Raw genomic sequence first — 21254 nt, 5'->3', positions numbered from 1 at the left:
GGAGACACTGACTCCCTCTTTCCACCTTAGGTGTTATGGTGGTCAAATTTATTTTATAGGTTTGTCAACTGTGCTCTTAGCTACTCAGTTGTCATGATAGCTCTCTATTGCTTTTCCTCCAATGAAAACTCTTTTTGAAATTGAAAATACATTTTCCATATAGTATATTCCGAGTATACTTTCCCCTCCCCTAAATCCTCCCAGATTCTCCCTACCTCCTCACCCACCCACCCAAATTTATAGTTTTGTTTTATCTCTTTCTTCAGGAAACAAGAAACAAACAAATAAATAAGAATAGAACAAAACAAACAGGGAGAGAAAAGAGTCAACTGAAAGCTCAAGAAACACATACAGATGCAGAGACACATAAAATTGGTCACACAGAAATCACCCACCCGAAGGAAAAAAACCTCTAAAATCTGAAACTATAATGTATAAGGATAAAACCTGTGAGGTTAAAAAAAAGGACAAGAAAGAAAGCCCAGACTAAATATTATGAGACATAAAACCTCCGAAACTACCGCTGGATTTATTTTATGTAGACTGTCTACTGTGGGGCATGGCGCCTTCCCCAAGTATGGTTTGTCTATCTAGTGAGACTCCTTTGCAAGTAGATGTCAACTGAAGATAACTTCTTGGTTGGGTTCGAGATTGGGACTATACAGTGTGTGTTTCCCCTTTCAGCTCTAGGATCCATCTAGTGCATACCCATGTGGGCCCTATGCAATGTCACATGGTCTCTGTGAGTTCATATGTTAACCAGTCCTGTTGCAACTAGAAAGCTGTGATTTCTCAGTGTCCTCTGTTCCCTCTGACTCTTATTCTCCTTCTGCTTCCTCTTCCTTAGAGTTTCTTGAGGCCTGGGGGAAAGATGGAGACATCTCTTTTAGGGCTAAGTGTTCCAAGATCACTGCACATTGTCTAATTGTGGGTCGCTGTACAGGAGGAAGCTTCTCTGATGATGACCTAGGAAGGTACTGATCCATGAGAATAGCAGTGTCCTCAGGAGTCATCCCAATGCTGTAATTCTTTAGCAGAACAATAATATTTGTTTTCTCCTTTGTCTCTGACCTATCTAGACCCAGGTTCCTGGCCACTAAAATGGCCAAGTGTTGGGTTTGGGTTTCTATCTCATACTGTGAACTTTAAGTCAAATCATACATTGGTTGGTTACTCCCACAAACTTTGGGCCAATACTGCATTGATGTATCTTCCTGGAAGGTCACTCCTGTAGCTGAAAAGGTTTGTAGCTGGATAGGTATTTACCTTTTCCCTGTGGTAGTGTGCAAAGTACCTTCCAGTACCATGAACACTAGTAAGTGGAGGTGAAGGGTCTGCATAAGAATCAGCCTGACCTCTCTGCATTTGATGAGTTATGTAGGTATTTTCTTTAGGAATAAGACTTTGCCATCAGCTTGTAGAGAGGAATGAGTAGCCCTGGCAACAGCTGGGTTCTTTATAGGGACCTTTCTGCCAACAGTCTGAGTAGATGTAACCTACTTCCTGGCACTGAATGTTTCCTTTGGCGATGAGAGATGCCCACTTGGGGCTTTGTGTTGCCTGACCTTTGTTGATTCTATTTACATTTCTTTCATATACACACATACAACTAGAATTCTTCAAGACAATACTTTCCTAATTATTTCAAGAGAATCAGGTAGTTCACAAACATTACTTTTCTGTCAGAACTCTCCTGTGGCTGTCTGAATATTCCACATCCTTCTCACCTTCTTCCCATCAGAATCCGGTAGCAGAAATGCCCCTCAGACATAACAATAAAAGCATGTCTTAAGAAATCAACAAATGGGCTGGAGAAAGAAAATCACCTTCTATAAAAATCCCAACCGTATGTGTTGACAAAGATAAATAAATAAGTAAATAAATAACATAAACAATGTAGGAAACACGAAAATATGCCAGGTTCAAATGGCCAAAATTATTTGATTTAAAAAAAATAGTTTAGTGATTTTGACAGTGCAAAATCATTTTAAACATAAAATACTCACTTGTATGTTGCAGAATGTATTTAATTGGGGAATTTTTAGATTCTGCAAATATGATTAGACTCTGCTTTAATAAGTCATGTCTTTTGTTTTTTGGAAACCTTACAAGATAAAATAGGTAGAAAATTTATGGACTTCACAGACCATAATAAGTTCTCAATGGCTGTTAGCTGAAAACTGCCAACAGGACTAGTGTCATTTCTACTTTCAAATAACAGAAACCAAAGAGTTTCAGGGGAGGGGAATGTAAAAATACTGCTGAAAACCTGAACCATTTATACCAGATTCCCATGACGTATTTGCTTGGTATCTTTGAGCTTTGACTGAGTGAACAAGCTTCCTCGACTCTCCAGGCTCCATATGGAAGTTTACTGTAGCTCTATAGCCTCTAATCATGTTTCCTTAACTGACAGGCAGAATGGGGCGCATTACTCTTTCAGGTAAGGATAGTATTAGGAAGTGTCTGGGTTTGTTTGCCTATGTATGTATGCATGCATGTATGTATGTATGTATTTATGTATGTATTTTTATTTCTTCCTTTTATATTTTTGAGGCTCACTTCACATTTTTATTATATACATAATTTATATTATATTATATTATATTATATTATATTATATTATATTATATTAAATGCATGTGCCTGATACTCTGCTCCATGGAATTTAGAAGAGGACATTAGAACCCCTGTGACTAGAGTTAGAAACCATTTTGAGCTGCCTTTTGGGTGCTGGGAATTGGATCCAGGTTCTTGAGAAGAATAGCCAGTGCTTTTAAATGTTGAGCTCCACTACCACCATATTTTTGAGGCTCAGTTTTACCTGGCAGCCTCAGACTCACACCAGTCCTCCTGTCTTCTCAAGGGCAGAGATTTAAGGTGAGGGCCATCATGCCTGGCTTGCAGCTGTTTCTTAAAGTAGTTGTTTGGTTCTTTGTTGACGGGCACCGACAGACATGCACTGCGCACACTGGCTTGAATACAGAACTGTCAGTCACTCTCTTGCTCCTCCCCTTTTCCTGTATAGCCTCACCACTGCTAATGTGTGGGGAGCCTCTGTGTCCTTCCAGGTGCTTAGCTTAGCTTTGCAGCTCATAGAGATGTAGGCAGGGAGCCTCTCCTGTTCACGGCACACTTAGAAACTGATACCAGCTTTCTCTGCATCATCCTTTCTTTTTAGTAACAGTAAATACTTTGCCTATTACGATTTTTACTTTAAGTATTTCTGTCACCATAACACAAAGGACATTCTTCTAACCTACTAAGCTATGGCTTTCCTTACAATCTTCTCTCTGCCTTACAGTTACATCTTAAGGATGTATACTGTGCCTTCGCAGGAGTGTGTGTGTGTGTGTGTGTGTGTGTGTGTGTGTGTGTGTGTGTTTGTGTGTGTATGTATGTATGTGTATACATACATCTCAGTTCAAGGTCAAAGGACTCTGACCCAAAGGCAGAGTTCTACACTTTCTCAGCAAATATCTTTGTGTGGTTTTGTTCATTCGTTCGTTGTTTGCTTGTTTGCTTTTCCTATTGCCATAATAAAATATGCTCCCAAATGCAGTTTATGTCAAAGGTGAAAATACACAGGTTACTAAATCAACATATAAAAGAAAGGCTGGTAAATACTTCAGAGGAACTGGGAGGAAGGTAACATAAGTATTGTTCTGTTTACCACAATACACCAATATACCCTACCGGTCTGTACATACAGAATAAATAGCCTTTAGAAGCTCTGTTCAGAACCTGGGTAGGTATATTCCTCTGGGATCCAGCCAAGTAATTTTCTGACAGTAACAATAAGACAGAAGAGAACATAGCTCAGTGTTAGAACACTTGCTGAGCATGTGCATTAATACAAAACGATGCAAAAATAACACTGATGATAGTAAGGAGATCACACAACTGAAGCTAGTAATTGCAGTGCACACTTCCAAACCCTATACTTAGGAGGCTGCAGCAGGTGAATCATGAATTCTACGCCAACCTGACATAGGTATCAACACCATGCCTCAAAATAAGTAAACAAAAGTGAGAAGAAAAACAAGACGGAGACTCGTTTATACCCCCAAACAATGCCAAGTCCAGTTGAAATGATCTCCTCAAGTAATGATACGCCAATCTCTTCTCCTTTTAACTCCTTCTTTCAGATAAAAATTCCATCTTTTTAGGACCCTCTTATGATTAGTTTAAGTTTATTAAAGAAATAGTTCAGTCTCTTGTATTTTTTTTTCTCTAGTGGTGACATTTGGATCCTCAAGAAGGCTAGGGAGCAGAAGGGATCCTTGAATCCTCACACTGTTCTCTGAACACTCAGGTTTCCCCAGCAACAGGATTATTTCTGGTCACATGACTCAGAAGCTGGGGTTCCTGGTGACTGAAATCTGATTTCTAGTTTCTCTGTCAGGAAGTTTGGCAGGGCTCCTGGGCCTCTCCATCTTTACCTCACCTGATAGTAGGCTCTGCTGAGTGGCCATCATGGACTCCATTTGGTGCTTGTTGTAGTTAGTCCACTCCATCGTCTCTGTCTCGGTACTGCCTTAGTTGATCCTGGGCTTTAGAGCTTCCGTTCCCACTGTACAGGAAGCATGCCTTAGAAATGCATCATGTGACCCTCCATTGACTTCTGGCCTTACTCTATAGGCTTCTCACCAACTCCTACCCAACGTTCAGTATAGGAATCACTGCTAATATCCAAGTGTGGATGTAGAATCTATAAGCACTCTGTCAATTTATCTGGAACACGTATTTGCCCATCTCATTTGTTTCCCTGTTGCTCCCTACTTCAGAGCTGCCACTTATACCCTTCCACCTGCTTGTGTCTCTTCTCCCAGGAACAGAGGGAAAGACAGCTTTTAAGTCTTTCTTCTTCCCATGATTTTCCATACACAACCCAAGGCGTGAGCTGAGTGTCAGAGAGTCATAGGTGGAAAGAGTCCATTCTGTTTTTTTTTAATCATTTTATTCATTTACATTTCAAATGATTTCCCCTCCACAACCTCCCCCTCTCATCCCGCCTCCCCAGGAGTCCTTTCTTGCACTATCATTTAGGGAAGCAGGGAACAGGTCCCATTAACATAGATATTATGGTACAAACAAACATAATTTTCATATATTACAGAATTAGGGGTAAAAGTCTTCCTGTACTATAAAATTTTAATTTATATGCTTGTTGGTGCCAATAAGCATCGGTACCAATGCCTTTCTGAATAACTTTCTCTTTATTAATCCTAATCTCCCCTTTGACTTCCATAGTGACCCCTAATACATACATACAATGCACTCATACACTCATTCCGTACATGCACGTGAACAAAGACATATTCACTAAGTGAGCTGGCTAATGAATAAAGAAGTTCATCTGCATGGAAAGAAAAATAATCAAACACGTCATTAAGACAGAGTTAGTTCATCTTTTTTTTTTTTTAATCTGCCTTGAATGTGTTAATAATCCTGTTGAGATCTTGCTGGGCAACTAAAGTGTCCACCGGAGTCACTCCCTTCCCTGCCTCAGTTTCTTTCCTCTCTTACTGGGCTTTCTATTGCATCCTTCATTGTCTTTAATTCCCTGCAAACTCTGCCATGGTATTTCAACTTCGCAAGCAAGAGCACCAGACTGCATGGTGGGGGTCTAGCTTCTGCTTCTATCATTACTACATTGCATTGGCTTCCGATCCCAGTCCCGCCCCCATGTCTATCTCTAATATTCTTGATATTTTCGCATCCATTGTAGCTCTGGATATCTCCCATTCATCATTGGTTAGCAAACTCAACCATCTTCTGTCAAGAAATCCTGTAGCAGTTGAAATCACAGTGACCATGTGGAAGTGACCCTCCTGGTGTTAGCATTAATAAAGAACATTAATAAAGTGTTGGAAGTTTCTTCATTCAGAATGAGAAACAAGGGGAATAAATACTTTCTGCCATCATGAAAGGTAGGAAGCAGGTATGGGTATTTAGTCTAGAGTCAGGAAATGTAGAGATGTTCACAACCCATGCCTCTAATTATTCTGTGGGAAATCCTTTAAGATATAGAAATACATGTGAGACATGTTGGGTAGCTAATTTGATTGGGAAACAGTGTTTGTCATGGAAGTGTGTTAGTACTTAAGAACAAATTTTTGGGATAGAGCCTTAATATCCCTAAAATGCCATCAAAATCCATGTTGAAAACAAAATGTATAATAATAATAAGCATTAGAAAATTACAAACACTAGATGAAACTAGAAAATTGGTTTTCTCCCAATATAAGTAACCTTCTAAGCTGTAGAATATCCCAGAAAGCTATATACAAATAAAAAACTATGGTACATCTACTTGTGTTTTGTAAATTATCCAGCCTATGATTTGTTGCTACAACTGAATCACTGAATAAAAGAAACCTACTCACATATCTAGAAGTCAGTGATATGATTACTTCTGTAAATCTTGCATATTCTTACCACTTAATTATATACTGTACATAAAATATGGGCACAAGTAGTTCTTACATAAATGCTTTATATACTTAAGTATAAGTAAATGAATGAGTAAGGAATTCCATAGATTCCCCCAAAATGGATGTGTTTAGAGATAAGCCAAACTTTGACTATAATTAATAAATCTTAAGAATCCATTGATCATGTTTTGAGAACAGCAATCATGTCTTTTACTACAAAAGTACCCCCAAATTATAGCTCATTTCAGATATAAGACAGATTTTAACTTAATAGACATCGAGCTGTTGCTACTACTGTTTTATGCACTACCAGGAACGGTACAGCTGCATGGTGCTTATTATTAATACAAAATGCCTCCAGGAAGCAGACTAGGTGTGAATAGGCAGGTCGTTTTCACACAAAAGTATCTGTGGACTGACAGCTAATCCAACAGTGTTCTCAGTTGAGAGAACAGCTAATATTTCTAACCAGTGGAATACTTAACATTTTAGAAGAAAATGCCCGACCGCCTTAAGAATATAGAGAAATAAGTAATGTTTGAATATATTCCAAATTTAACAAATAAGGTGCTTAGAATCTACATGATATTTCAGTCACCAAATTGCCCCTTTTAAACTTGGTGAAATATCATTGTTTAACTTCTCAATTCAAAAATTTCATTGACCTAGTCTTTACTAGGACACCAGAAGGTGTGAGGTTATATAAAATTTGATTTTAAACTTTATAATACTAATTCCAAGATTTATTTTTCAACATACAGTGCTGAGACTATAGCCTCATGACGCCCAAATACCTGCCTACACAAGGTCAGTAAAAGGTGCTGCTTCTCTTTAAGAGGCAGTGAGTGCACTCACTCATCCAGCAGGGTCTTGACTCGGGAGCAGATGTTGCTGCTCTGGCTAAAAGACTGAGTCCAAACTAGGCTGAGTGCTTTGAGAAAGTGCAGGGTCCTTTGAAGGCATCTTACAGCAGCTTTGTGTGCTTGTGCAAATGCATGCCATGTGGTTACCAGAACCCAAACTCAGATCTCTGGAAGGAAGGGTACTATGTGTTCTTAACCTCTAAGCTATCAGATGCTACTCATGATATGTTCATGAATAAGAAATCTGGGGCCCAGAGATTAACTAGTGTGACCCACACTTAATAAATAAGACCAGGATGTCTCCCCTAACAGGTTGGCTTTAAAAGCTTCTCTTCACAACCATCCAGTGTAGATGACCTTGTTTTCTGTATGCATATTTGTTTATCTATGGGGTTATATAGTTCTCATGGCTTTTTCTTCCTCACTGACAGCCTGGAGACGCCGATATTTGGATAGAAACCATAACCTCAAGCATCTATTAGATACCTGTGTGTCCAGTACTTCTTGAGAACAATATGATTGTGGTCTGTGTTGTATTGTTGATAAATTGCCATGATTTAAGTCAACAATGATTACAAGAGAAAAGAATAGATAAGTGACACTACTCACAGAACCTATTAGTGCTTTGTAAATATGCCTTATTTTTATTTATTTCAATTCTTCATCTGACTAGACCTTCAACTTTCTCAAATATTTGAAGCAAAAGCTTTGCTTTATACAAAATATCCTCTCTTTGGCCCACTTACAAAGGCTTGATATTTAAATTCATAAACATTTAATCTCATTTCTTCAATATTTCCGGTGACTCACATGTGCTGAGATCAGGGATACCCATCATTTGCTGCTGAGTTTTCAATGTTTTAAAATGCTTTATACATAAAATAAGCAACATATCTTACAATTAAAACCACTATGACTGCACGTCTAATATGCTCAATATATATGTTCTTACTGTGTGTGTGGAAAAGAACCAATGACATTTCAAGAGTGCCAGGACATGCTTCCACGATAGGGCGGAAGCAGCCGAGCATTTTAAGAAATCCAATTTGTGCTGAAACTAGGCTCTGAACAGTACCCATCCTGGAAGAATTAAGCCTCTGCATTGTGAACCAAATTCTTCCAACAATTTATTCCAGCTAAGGTCTTAAGTGTGAGATCTGCACAGCCCTTCCATTCTTGGGGCTCAGCTGTGGTTACTACTTCCAATCCACAGCCAGCTACTGCTACCTGCCTGAAACTTGTCTTTGGCTACCTTTAAAGCTGCAGTCAGAAGTGTATTCTCTCCCTGCAGCACTTGCAAATCCGATTTTTATGTATAACTAAGTGCTCTTGGTTTTTGCTCTACCTACTGCCAGTGCCTGGTTTCTAGCAAGCCTATACCTAAGCCAGATCTGGCCTATGTAATACTATTTGTAATGAGAAATCTAAACAGGGAATGGCAGTGAGGCATGGCAGGAATGTGTTTCCATTGGAGAACTCAGTGCAGAGAAAAAGTATAAGCAAAGCCATGTCCAGAAGGCCTTTACAGCTGCCCAGGACGGAAGACTAATGTTATTGTACATAGGCTGTTACCCTGCCAGCCCTTCCTCACAGATTTGCTTTTTCTTTCCCTCCCCTCCCCCACCCCCTCTCACCCGTCTCTTCTCTTTTTCTTTTCTTTCTTTGGACCCTGCTGACTATTTGCTCAGGTGGACAGTGACACCATTTGGAATGAGCTGCACTCGTCCGGTGCTGCACGCATGGCTGTTGGCTGTGTCATTGAGCTGGCTTCCAAAGTGGCCTCAGGAGAGCTGAAGGTGAGGTCTGGGTTGCATTAAGTGTGGGAAATCTAGGGAAGCTGCTGAAACAGAGATGTTTTTGTTGGGGAAATGGCTGGGGTGGGGGTGCATAAGACAGAGAAGAAGACAGAGGAAGGGGGGCAACGAGATGGTCATTGAGGTGTGAGCAGAACTCCTCTGTAAATAGTTGGTGACTCTCCTGCTTGATGACCCTTCCTTCTCTCCAGACTGTTCTGTGTTCAGATCATACTGGTGTATTTGTAAGACCATAGAAATGGTGAGCAAAGTTTGGTCCATGTTAAAAATACCATATTCTCTGTCTGTCTGTCTGTCTGTCTCTCTTTCTCTGTGTGTGTAAGTGTGCGTGCATGCATGTGTGTGTGTGTGTGTGTGTGTGTGTGCGCGCGTGTGTGTCTATGCGTGCATATGTAAAATCTGTCATGCAATCCTTACAGTCTCTTTTGAAGTGACTTAATAAATCTGGTTACTGAGTAATATGGATAAGCTCAGAATACCACCCAGAGAGAGGAGGGGGAGAAAGTCAAATACCAAAGGACAACGGAAGGACTCAGAGGAAGGAGGAAATTGTTGATTAGGGGCGTAATGATCCAGAGTATATTTTTCCATGAAAGAACTTCAAAAATGAGCTATGCTTTATTGTTCTTTTCTTTTATGGTCTCTTCTTTTCTACATCGTATGAAAAGAACAATGTCCAAACCCCAACGTTTCCAGTCTAAACAATTTATAAAAGCCAGAAACCTGACAGACATTGACATTTTATTTGGTATTTTAAGAGTTCTATTTAAAGGTCTGCCATGTGTGTCTTGAATGTAGCTACCCCAATAAACTTTGTTGGTGCTAACATAGTTTTTTTTTTAATGCACTAGTTCACACACTTCATAATGTGACCTGGAATTGTGATTGGTCTGGTATTTTTAGCAATTGTGAGGCTTGAGGGAAATCTATTATGGCCAACAGCATATGTACAGTGTGTTTTGTAAATCTAAGATAATATCTAAATAGGATTATTTTCTTAATGTTAAATAAATTTTTTTATCCAACTTGTGTCTGAATCTTGTAATTTAAAAATGTAGGGCAGCATCATAAACTGTGGTGTCATCTATCCCCGGGGGATCATAATTTATAGAAGTAAGTTTTGACTGAGGTAGATCGTGAGCCTTTTTTGTTTTTAAAGACATTTCTGTGTGCATTTGACAAGATTTAGCCTCTGAACATTAACTGCTCATCTGGGGGGGGGGCTAATGAGGCCATTAATGAATGTAGCAGTTAATTTTTAGACTTTATCTTTGCAAAAGATAAATGAAAAGGTCAGAAAGATTCAACTTTCTAGACAGGCTTTGCTGTCCCTGTAGTGCCTTGGGAGTAAGTGTTTCTTATTTGAGTGATGTCATGTATTATGAGAAGTTGACATGTTTAAAGAATATTTGAGGATCTTGTTTTCAAAAGGATTCAAGTGGCAAGCAATAGCTTGACTACATATTGCAATTTGCAATTGTGTTGATACCATAGCTACATTTGATGTCAAAAAATTCTTTTATATTAGCATGCACAATTCCTAATTGCTTTCAGTTTGAGAAATTTTCATTGATAATTTAGAAGCCTTCTTGATTAGAATTCACAGTCAAGAAAACCTTGACTATCCTCACCCCTGCTGTGCCGAATTCACAAATGTAGGAGTGGCGAAAATGAAATAAATAGTTTTCATTTTTAGCAGGTAGTCATTTCAAATGGCTAGTTACAAGCAAAGTGTCAACATACTGCACTATGGCCATACTGACCACCAGCTGTACTAACATGGCTTTATTTATGTTGAGAGTAAGAATTCCTACACATGCCTTTCCTCCTCCTTCTTAAACAGAGAGTAGGCATGGTATTAGAAGAAAGTATAAAGGATATTGAAAATGGCTCATTTGACCTAGGCTTCTTATCCTATCCCTGCACCTTTTGCCGAACATTTTGTAGCTTTTCTGAGCTTTGCTTCTTGAGCTGCTACCAAGTAGGTCTGAAGAAGTTGCAGGTTGTCCACAGTGCTCTCACTGAGCTGTTTGCAAATAAGAAAATAGGGTTTGAGCCTCGATTATGTACCTTCAGCATAAAAATTAAGTATTTATTCCAAATCTAAGTTCACCTTGCTTTGGTGAAAATTACTGATTTTGAAGTTAATTTATCTTCCTGAGTTCAAGAACAACAAAATGAAAGAAAATCCAAGATAGACAGGAATAGGCATACGTCAGGGATGAATAAACCCCTGATAGTTACTGATTTGGGGACAGAGAAATCACACTGGAAAAGTAGAAATGAAAGAAGACTTGTAGACACAGTGGAGACCTGTAGAACACATAGTTCAAAAATCTAAGCTAGAGCCACACGTGTGAAGCCATAGTCAACTAGAAGTTCCGACTACTTATCTGCCACAGGAACCAGTGTCCAGCCCAGTGAGCCTGCAGGCTGAGGGCATTGTGTTGTTGGTCTGTGGGGTCACTGTTTTCTGATCCCAGGAGGAAATGGGAAGGATTATTTTAGGACTCTGACAAGTAATACCATGCTAAGGAATAACAGTGGGGAAAAATTAAAAACCCACGTTTGGGGGGTCATTTTCTGTCTGTAGTCAGTTCTCACATATTTTACCCATTTTCCTAGAAAAATCTAAACTCCAATGAAATACCACCGGCAGAGGTAACAATGTTTCTTTTAAGATGTGCTGATTTATCTTGGAAACTATGAAATAATTAAGAACTTTCTTCAAGAATGGTGGGGCTTAGAGAAGTGAGAAACTGAGAGATGACTTAGAGGGAGGCAGCAGGGATTGTAAGTGATAGAGCGTTATTCCAGAACACACAGAGAAAGGAAACCCAACAAGGATAAAGTTACCTGAGCCAAACCGTAAAGCTGCACATGACCCTGACTGTCTTCCCCACTTCTGAGATGCTCTGTCCTTTTTGCCTGGAGAGACTAATAAACCAGAATTACAATCCTTTAGATTAAATTAAATATAACACATGCAGCAAACTCTAGCAGTAGGTTGCTATATTTTTTTAATACAAAATAGAAGTGGTCAGCAGAGTGGAGAGAAAAGTAAGAGACCATTCAAGCTTTCTGGGTTTTTGACATAACGCATCATGCTCTCTGTCTATCTGTATCTCTGTCTGTCTGTCTCTGTCTGTCTGTCCATCTGTCTCCATCTTTCTCTCTCTAATACACACACACATACACACACACACACACACACACACACACACACACTTGCTCGAATCTACAGATGAACAACTTGGTTTTCAGTAGCAAGGGACACACATTCTGAAAATGTTGAAATTTGGGGTGTACTGGAAGAATAATTATCTTAAAATCTTAATTTATAGATCATTACAGAAAGTAAACATGGGATGAAGAAATACCTCTAAGAGCTAATACTTACTAAGCTCATTAAGTAAGCACCCAGTAAGTATATCTCAAGAATCCCTGTAGCAGTTCATTCTGATGCTACTTTGAAAACACCACACATGCTTCAGAAGCCCAAAGCATTTGTTCAGGAATGACAACAAAATGGCAAACTGGCTGTCTGACAGATGCTCTCCTATGGTTGAGAACATTTTGCCATGTTGTGTCACTGTGATACCATTCTTTAAGTAACTACTCATGTCGAGTGCCCTGTACTTACAAGGTTGCCTTGAAGTAAATAAGGTATTACTGCCTCAAAGACATCAACCAAACATTTCAGATCCTGAACACAGTTAATATAGTCTGAATTTCAGAACCTTTAGTTTTCTTCCAACCACTGTATTAGGGCCTTCCTGTAGTACAATTAAGTGGCTTATGTCCTCTTTTTTGATTGCCATAATTATTTGATACACATGAAAAGTCAAGATGAGGCTAAAGAGATGGTTCAGTGATTAAGGCCAGTGACTTCTCTTGCTGGGTTTTGTCCCCACCCCCAAAGTGGCAGCTCACAACCAACTGTAACTCCTGTTCTAGGAGAAGAGAGCTCTTTGGGCCCCTGCAGAAATCAGAGATGCAAATAATGTACATACAAATACACAGGTAGAACATTCACACACCTGAAGTCAAAATATTAAAAAATAAATAAATACATCTAGATTGGAAATCTAATAAAATAACAAGCTATCTATGATTCTGTCATTTGGCTCAGGACATCGTAAGTATGCTGGTCAAGCTACCATTAGCTCACAGCTAGATCACCTCTATCTTTCTGAACCATGCATGGCCATCTACTGCAGTTATCAAGAATACTCAGTTACTTTTCTTGATAGTTCAGGACGTTTTATTCTTTATAAAAAAATAAACTCATATTTGTATATTCAACTCTCTTTTTTTCTTTAAAATTAGGCTGTGAAGTTGTGTGCATATAAATATGTACCTGTGACTCACTTACTTTTAGAGTATTAAAGCATCCCTTCACACATTAAAATATTCAGTTCATTCTCTGAAGGGTGTTTTTTTTAATAGCCAATATTTGCCCTTTGAACAATACTGTGTGAACACTTGAACATGATGCCTTTTTAAAACTATACATAGCAAGAATGTCCAGTTTCCAGGTTAGCCACATAATACATTTTTGTAGGTATTGGCAAGTGGAATTCCAAAGCAATTTTGCTAGAACAACATTAGTATAAACAGGACTTTGAAGCCTGTACATTCTGGCCTCCACCATGACAATAACAAAATTGGCAAAATTTATCAGGACGAATATATTCAAAACTCTAGAAATTATCAAAATGCTTACTTTAACTCAAGAAGCCTGCATTAAACGCATACTCATTGAGTCCTAATGGTAACAGTGATCTTTGTGGTCCTGTAAGTCACTCCACCTTCCCAGAGATACCACAATTCAAACACGTATCAATGCACATTCTCAGCAAAAGCCAGGAATTTGGCAGGCTTTATGGGTGAAGTGAGGATGGAGTGCCATTAGAACCCCATTGGCAGGAAGATGTCCTTATTGGGTGTGTCTGGTGTTTCCCTATAAGATTAATATAAAAGGTTATCCTTCTTTAAAACCATTCAGGAATCCCACAGTGCTAAAGCCCTTTCTCTCAAAATCCATTTATTGGAAAACTACGAGGCAATCAGAAGCTTCATGTGAGCTGATGCACAGCTAAATGATAAATAATAGGTACCAGATTCCTGACAGTCCAGCAGGCTACAAGAATGACAAGGTGTGACTATGTGTATACCCCGGGCTGTATTCAAGCTCAGAAAATACCTACAGAGGCCCTAAACTCTCAACTAGAGCTGATTTTGAGACTCTGCTCAAACAAGAAGTGAAGGCCAAGGCTAGCTGCCCAAATAGATATACTAACACACTTACATGCATATACATGATGACCATCAAAAAGGCTAAGGCACTAACTTAGCTACTAAGCTAACAAATCCAAAGCCAGTACTGCATAAAGCACAAAAAACAAAAAAACTTTATAAAAAGTAGTTCAGAAATCTACCAAACAAAGCAATCATCAATTAAAATAACAAAACCCCCCAGAGAGGTGGGGTTCTAGTGTTCAGAGACACAATCAACCCTCTTCTAAAAGTTCACTTTTTTCCCTTTTCTCTTTTCTTCTTTCTCTCATCCAATACACTCAAGCATAGCCTCTTCTCCTTCCACATCTCCCAGTGCCTCCTCCTCCCCTCTCTCCTAGCTCTGCTATTCCCTTTCGAAAAGAGCTGGCTACACCATACATCACCCACTGATCATCTGCACTAAGGTTGGCTAGTCCAGTGTTCCCTTCTTCTCTCACCTGTCCATGTGCCTTTGTCCCACCCGTCTCCCTTGACTCTCACCTTCTACTACCCTGTGTCCCTCTTCAAGCTGCATGATCTTCACAGAATGAGGAGAACCATCTCTATTGCTCAAGAGAATACAAGTAGCTACTCTCCCCTGCTCAAACTTCCGAGCAAGCTCACAAAAGTCTGCACTACAACTGCAACAGCAACAGTTAGACAAGCAAAGAATAGGAAATTATAAGGTAATGAAAGACTCAGGAATGAGTGTGCCTAAGGTAGCTCAGCTCTCAGACTTAGTAGAAAAAGATACTTTGAATGTGTTTTTACAAAACAGACCAAAACAAACTCATTTTAGAAGGTTGGTGGACTACATCATTTTCTACAAAGAATATTAATAAATTTACCCTGTAAAGCAAGTAGGGATTATGAGTTTAAAAACTTATTAATGTAAAATTTAAAAATGCCATGAGGGCTTAATATAAACTATAAACAAGTAGACAGAGAACCTTAAGATGGAAGATAGGAAAATTGGAAGTGTCTAGTCTCAAAAACCGAAATGAAGATATGCAGAATTTCAAAAGCAGAAAGTAATATGTGATCACATCTAGCAATCTACACAAGATAAGACTCCAAAGAATGGAAGAGAGGACAGGTAGGGAAGACCTTAGAATGAGGGCCATGAATTCCCCAAACTTGATTGTTAAGAGTTAATCGCATACTCAAGAAACTCAGTGAACTGCATGAAGTATAATCTAACAGAAATCTACACCTAGCTATATCATAATGGAATTGTTGGGAGCCAAAAATAAACTTGGAAACTATAGGAGAAAGTTAACTCATTGGCATTCAAGAGCCTTGATTCATTTAGTGGCTGATATCTAGTGACATGCTAGGAAGACTAGAAGCAGGAGTGACTTAGGTAAAGTGTAGTGAGAAGAAGGTCACTAGCTAAGGTCTGTCTTCACCCAAACAGTCCTTCAGGAAATGAAGGGAAAAGGCAAGCCAAGCATGTGGTACCAGCCTGTCATGCTGAGATGAAAGAAGCTATTCTAGATTCTGTGCTCATAGGCAGCTGGGCTAAATAAAAAGACTTGAGGACAGAGAGGGAGATGATGGGGAGAGGGAAAAGAGAGAAGGAGAGAGGGGGAGAGGGCAGGCAGAGGGAGAGAAGAGAGGGGGGCTTAAAATTAATTAATTAAAGTTGTGCAAAAGCTGAGACCATTTCTTTTTAGAAACAAGCCTTACTTTAAAAAAATCACTAAAGGGAGTTTCTTTTTTTTTTTTTCTTTTAATCTATCTTTTTTATTCTTACTATTTATTTATCTATTTATTTTTGAACAACTTTATTTTTAAAAACAAAAATAAATGAACAAATTTTAAGCATTTTTGCGTAAAAGTATATGAATACATTTTTGTCAGTGCTTGGCTTTTTTTTTTTTTTCCAAAGGTTTGATAGTGTGCGTTAAGGTCTTACTAGTTACAATGAGCATAAAGTACATGTAAAACAGGATGTAACCCGGAATTAGTCGAAGTTTTCTTGGTGTGTAAGGATTGAGCATAATGGTTTTTTCTTTTCTTTTTCTTGAACTTCACGCAGTCTGTGAGTTGTTTCTGGGAGTTTCTAGAAATATAATGAAGACACTAGACAGTGACTTGAATTCATGCATACGAACAAAAGAACTAAATGAAAATAAACATACAGGTATTACAAATTACGGTGTAAATATGGGTTCGGTTTTGGTACTCCTTTTCCTTTTTTTTTTTTTTTCTTTTTTTTCTTCTTCAAACCAGGTTTCTCTGTGCAGCTGTCCTGAAACTGGGTCTACCAGGTGGCAGGTGGTCTCCTGCTCACAGATTCCCCTAACTCTGCCTCTGCCTCCTGAGTTCTCGGTTTATAGGTCATGTACCACCACCACCTGGCCATCGTTTGGTGCTCTTAAATTATGAATATATAGAACAATATTCTGAGTTTATAACTGATATGTAATTGATGTATGAGGACACAGCGTGTGTGAGTAATAGCACAAACAAGAATCAGGAGTGGATTGCATAAGAAATAGAGCCTTTGAGTATTTTGGAAATTAGGATAGTGTTTAAACTTGTTAAAAAGTTAGTGTTAATTATGATCTATAAGGCAAGGACTAAGAAAATAAAGAGAGGAAAGAACACAAGGAAAGTCAATGACACTGTAGAGACCTTCTATGTAGAAATGGAAGAAAACTGACAACAGTTTTATTTTTTAATTGGTTATTTTATGTGTTTACACTTCAAATGTTATTCCCATTCCCAGTTTTTCATCCTCCAACTCCCTATCCCATCCCCTGTTCCCCCCTGCTTCTATGATGGTATTCCCCCATCCACCCACCCACTTCTGCCTCACCACCCTAGCATTCCCCCACACTGGGACATCCAGCCTTCCCAATACCTGGGACTTCACTTCTCATTGATACCTGATAAGTCCATATTTTGCTACTTATGTGGCTGGAGACATGGGTTTCTCTCCATGTGTACTCTTTGGTTGGTGGTTTAGTCCCTGGGAGCTCGGGGGTATCGGGAGGGTCTGGTTAGCATTTATTTTTTAAGACAACATGTAGGAAACACATTTTAAAGACCTATCTTCCAACTTGTTCCCCACACAACACTCCTGATTTGTTCATTCCCAGATCTTTAGTGTTCATCGGGTGTGTGTGTGTGTGTGTGTGTGTGTGTGTGTGTGTGTGTGTGTGTGTGTGTGTAAAATCCATCTTAAAAGAATTTGAAGTGTACTCACAGGACCGTGCATGGGATTAAGCTTAATTTTCCATTCAAGCTTATTTTAATATAAAATAATTTGCATTTCTGTCTCCCATTTTATATTTCTAATTCAATTTTAGCAAAATTTAAAAACGTTATACATACTGATAGTGCTAGTATACTTGCATTTAATATATTTCTTCTTCTGGTGATTTATGTCTTATTATTGAAAATTAGATATTCTAAAATAACATTTTCTAGGTTTATTGCTTTCTTGAGTTTTGTTTGTTTGTTTCCTGTTTTCCTGTTCTACTCTCTGGTTTTAAATATATTTTCAAGCCAAGAATCTACCAAACTATTCTCTTTTATTTTACTTTAAAAAACATGGTTTTTATATTTAAACATTCAATCTACATTTTTGTGTAATTATGTGTCTAATACCCTTTTTTGTTTGGTTGATTAGATTTGGTTTGGGGAACAATGTTTGTTTCTGTATTCCAGATCAAGCTAGATCTCATTAGGTAGCTCCAGTTGGCCTCAAACTCATAACTACAACTTTCCTCAGCTTTCTATGTGCTGGGATTAAAAATAAACAAGATCTTATTTGTTTTGGTTTGGGATTTGTTTTGGGAGAGAAAGGATCTTACTGTGTGTCCCAGGCTGACCTCAAATTTCTTTCTAGAATTTTTTTCTTCACCTCTATATTCTCGGAGTACAGGAATCCCAAGCATTAGACACTCTATCTGGCTAACATGAGCTAATAAATTGCTTTTGTTTCACTGTTCCATATATGGTTATATGACCCTTTCAGAATTCTATGATGGCTACATTAAAGTATTAGCCTTAAGTTTCCAAATATCATGACAGACATGTCTGTTTATTCTTATAGTTAATATTTATTTTATATATTTTGAGACCCTGATATTAGCTATAAAATTAATGTTATATCCCTTTAGAAATGTATTGTATTTAATAATTACTTGACTACTATATATATATATATATAGTGTTCATATGTCAGAACTACCTTTTCTTATCATTTATAGTATTTCCTGGATTATTATTTACTGTGCTTGTACTCTAAAACTTCCCAGTATTATACTCCAGATCTCTACCCCACCTCTTTTGTTTTTGTGTGTGTGTATGCATGTGGGTTTTTGTTGTGGTGTTTCTTTTGTTTTTTGTTTTTGTTTTTCTTCTTTCTTTTGAAGATCTGTATATATTTAAGTTAGAAATGTTTTTGGTTTGTTTGTTTGGTTGGTTGGTTTTTGGTTTGTTTTGTTTTTGACATGTAGTCTGCCTATGTATCTCTAGCTATCCTGGAACTCACTATCTTCTCTTTTTTTATTATCTCCAACATCCTATTTTTTATTGGATATTCACTTTATTTACATTTCAAATGTTATCCCCTTTCACCATTCCCATCCCCACTCTCCCTCCTCTTGCTTTCATGAAGGCGCTCCATCTCCCAGCCACCCTCTCCCACCTCAGCACATTTTCATTCGCCTACACTGGGAAAGCATGCCTTTACTGGAAAGCCTCTTCTCCCTTTGATACCAGACAATGCTATCCTCTGCTGCATATGCAACTAGAGCCATGGGTCTCTCCATGTGTGCTCAGTGGTTGGTGTTTTAGTCCCGGGAGTTCTGGAGGGTTTGTTAAATTGATAATGTTGTTCTTACCATGAGGTTGGAAACCCTTTCAGCTCCTTCAGTCCTTTCTTTAACTCCTTTATTGGAGGCCCCATGGAACACATTATCTTGACCCATCAGGCCTTCAACTGAAAGAGATCTACCTGCATCTGCCTCCTTCCTGGGATGATTCAAGGTATGCACCACCATGCACAGCTGGATCTACACCTTATAAATATTGCGTGATCGGATAAATTTCCAATAATACTTATGTTTTAATTCAGACGTTCAATTACCTTGTAACTATGTGATCTGGCCAAATGTTTAACATTTTTCTTGTTCGTCTTTTTTCTTCATGTTTGAATCCTTTGTTCTGGGTTTTGATTTCTTTTTCTTTCCAATAAATTTTAGAAGTTTCTTCAATTATGATGTTTTAGTATTATCTTATCTTTGTTATCTCTCTGCTTTATCTTTTGAAAACACAGATAAAACCTTTATTTTGAGTTGAAAAAATACTCACCACATATGACTCTGATATTTAAAATTGATCAGTTATAGTTTAGTCAAAATAAAACTTTTATCTTTCAAATGTATGACAAATCATAGATCAGAAAAATTGACTACCTATATGTACGTGGGTAACCCCACAGGGTCTACATTCTTGGAAAAACTGCCCTTTCCTCAGCATGCAGCTACCAGTAGATTTTCAGGTTGTTGTGCAACTTCATGAGCTCCCCCTGCCATACTGAGATTCTGTCTGGCTTGATCTTATATAGTTCTTGTGCAAACAGTCATAGCTACTGAAAGCTCATGTCCAGCAAAGGCTGCTTTACCACAAATTTTCACTAACTCTGGACTTTACAACCTTTCCACCCCCTTTTCCATGATGATCCCTAAGCTTTAGAGGGGGGCGGGGATAATAGAGATGATATAAATACTCCATTCTGAGCTGAGTACTACGTAGTCTCTATTCTCCACACTTGACCACTGGTTGGTCCTTCCTTCCAGTCACTGTTTATTGCAAAAAGAAACCTCTGTGGTGACAGAGAAGAATTAATCAATGGACATAAAAATACTTTAGGTGCAGAATAATAATACTATGCTGATTTCGAAGAATAAAAGCATTAGCTCTCACTTAGAGCCTTTGAACAATTCAACCATGGGTCTTTGGCCCATAGTATCAGGTAAGGGTTCTATCTTATGGAACAGACATTAAATGCACTCAGAAAGTATTTGGTTACACCCATAACATTCATTACACCAGTGGACAAATCTTGTTGGGCCAGTGTTGTCAGAGTTCAAAAGTGGTAAGATTACTGATTGCTTTTCCCATCCAATAACATGCATGGAAACTTGTAGACTTGTGGAATTTAGCAAGTAGGGATAAAACTTCCAAGTTAATATCAGTTTCATTTCTCAGTAACAGCAACTAAAATGTTTAACTATAGCCAGTTACCCTCATTTTGAGGTAAATTCCTTTGAAGTTTAATAATTTTTTTTTGACATTGATAACATATTCTAGTCAAACTATAATGCACATTGGGTAGAATTCCATAGGGTATGTGTGATGGTTTGTTTTTGGCAACTCAACACAAACTAGAGTCATCTTGGAAGTGGGAGCTTCAATGAAAAGATTACTTACATTAAATTTGCCTGTGAGTGTGTCTGTGGAACATTTCTTGATTGAAAATTGATGTGGGAGAACCCAGATCTCTGAGTGGTGCCAGCCCTGGGCTCTGGGCCTGGGTTGTATATGAAAGCAAGCTAAGGAAGCCATGGGAGCAAAATAGTAGGTAAAGTGGCCTCATGTTCCTGCTTCAGTTTCTCCATCTTTTCACCTTGATTTACTGCCCTGACTTCCTGAATGAGAGATATAACTGGAAATGAAACCCAAGTTAACCGTTTCCTCTCCAAGTTGCTTTTGGTCAGTGTTTCATCACCATAGAAATCAAGTTAAGACTATATGTCTTTTAAAAATGACGTACCTAGCTACACCATAAGTCGTAAAAGTTCTAAACATTTCCCCCAAATTCCCTCAAAATCAATATACAT

The 21254-nt window shown here is 38.4% G+C and overlaps 1 protein-coding gene across 1 annotated transcript in view; it reads left to right on the top strand.

Annotated features, from left to right (window-relative positions):
- The window catches only part of HDAC9 (histone deacetylase 9), a gene marked incomplete at its 3' end in the record, with an annotated part of 448608 nt that overhangs the window by 263975 nt on the left and 163379 nt on the right, over positions 1–21254 (top strand). The window contains exon 17 of the mRNA XM_080912023.1: positions 8989–9096. Coding sequence (XP_080768149.1) covers positions 8989–9096 — 108 coding nt within the window. The remainder of the gene's footprint in view (positions 1–8988; positions 9097–21254) is intronic.

Source organism: Micromys minutus (assembly GCF_963924665.1).
Source record: "Micromys minutus genome assembly, chromosome: 1".
NCBI lineage: Eukaryota > Metazoa > Chordata > Mammalia > Rodentia > Muridae > Micromys > Micromys minutus.
The sequence above is the reverse complement of the archived record's forward strand: the minus strand, read 5'-3'. Positions and strand labels throughout refer to the sequence as shown.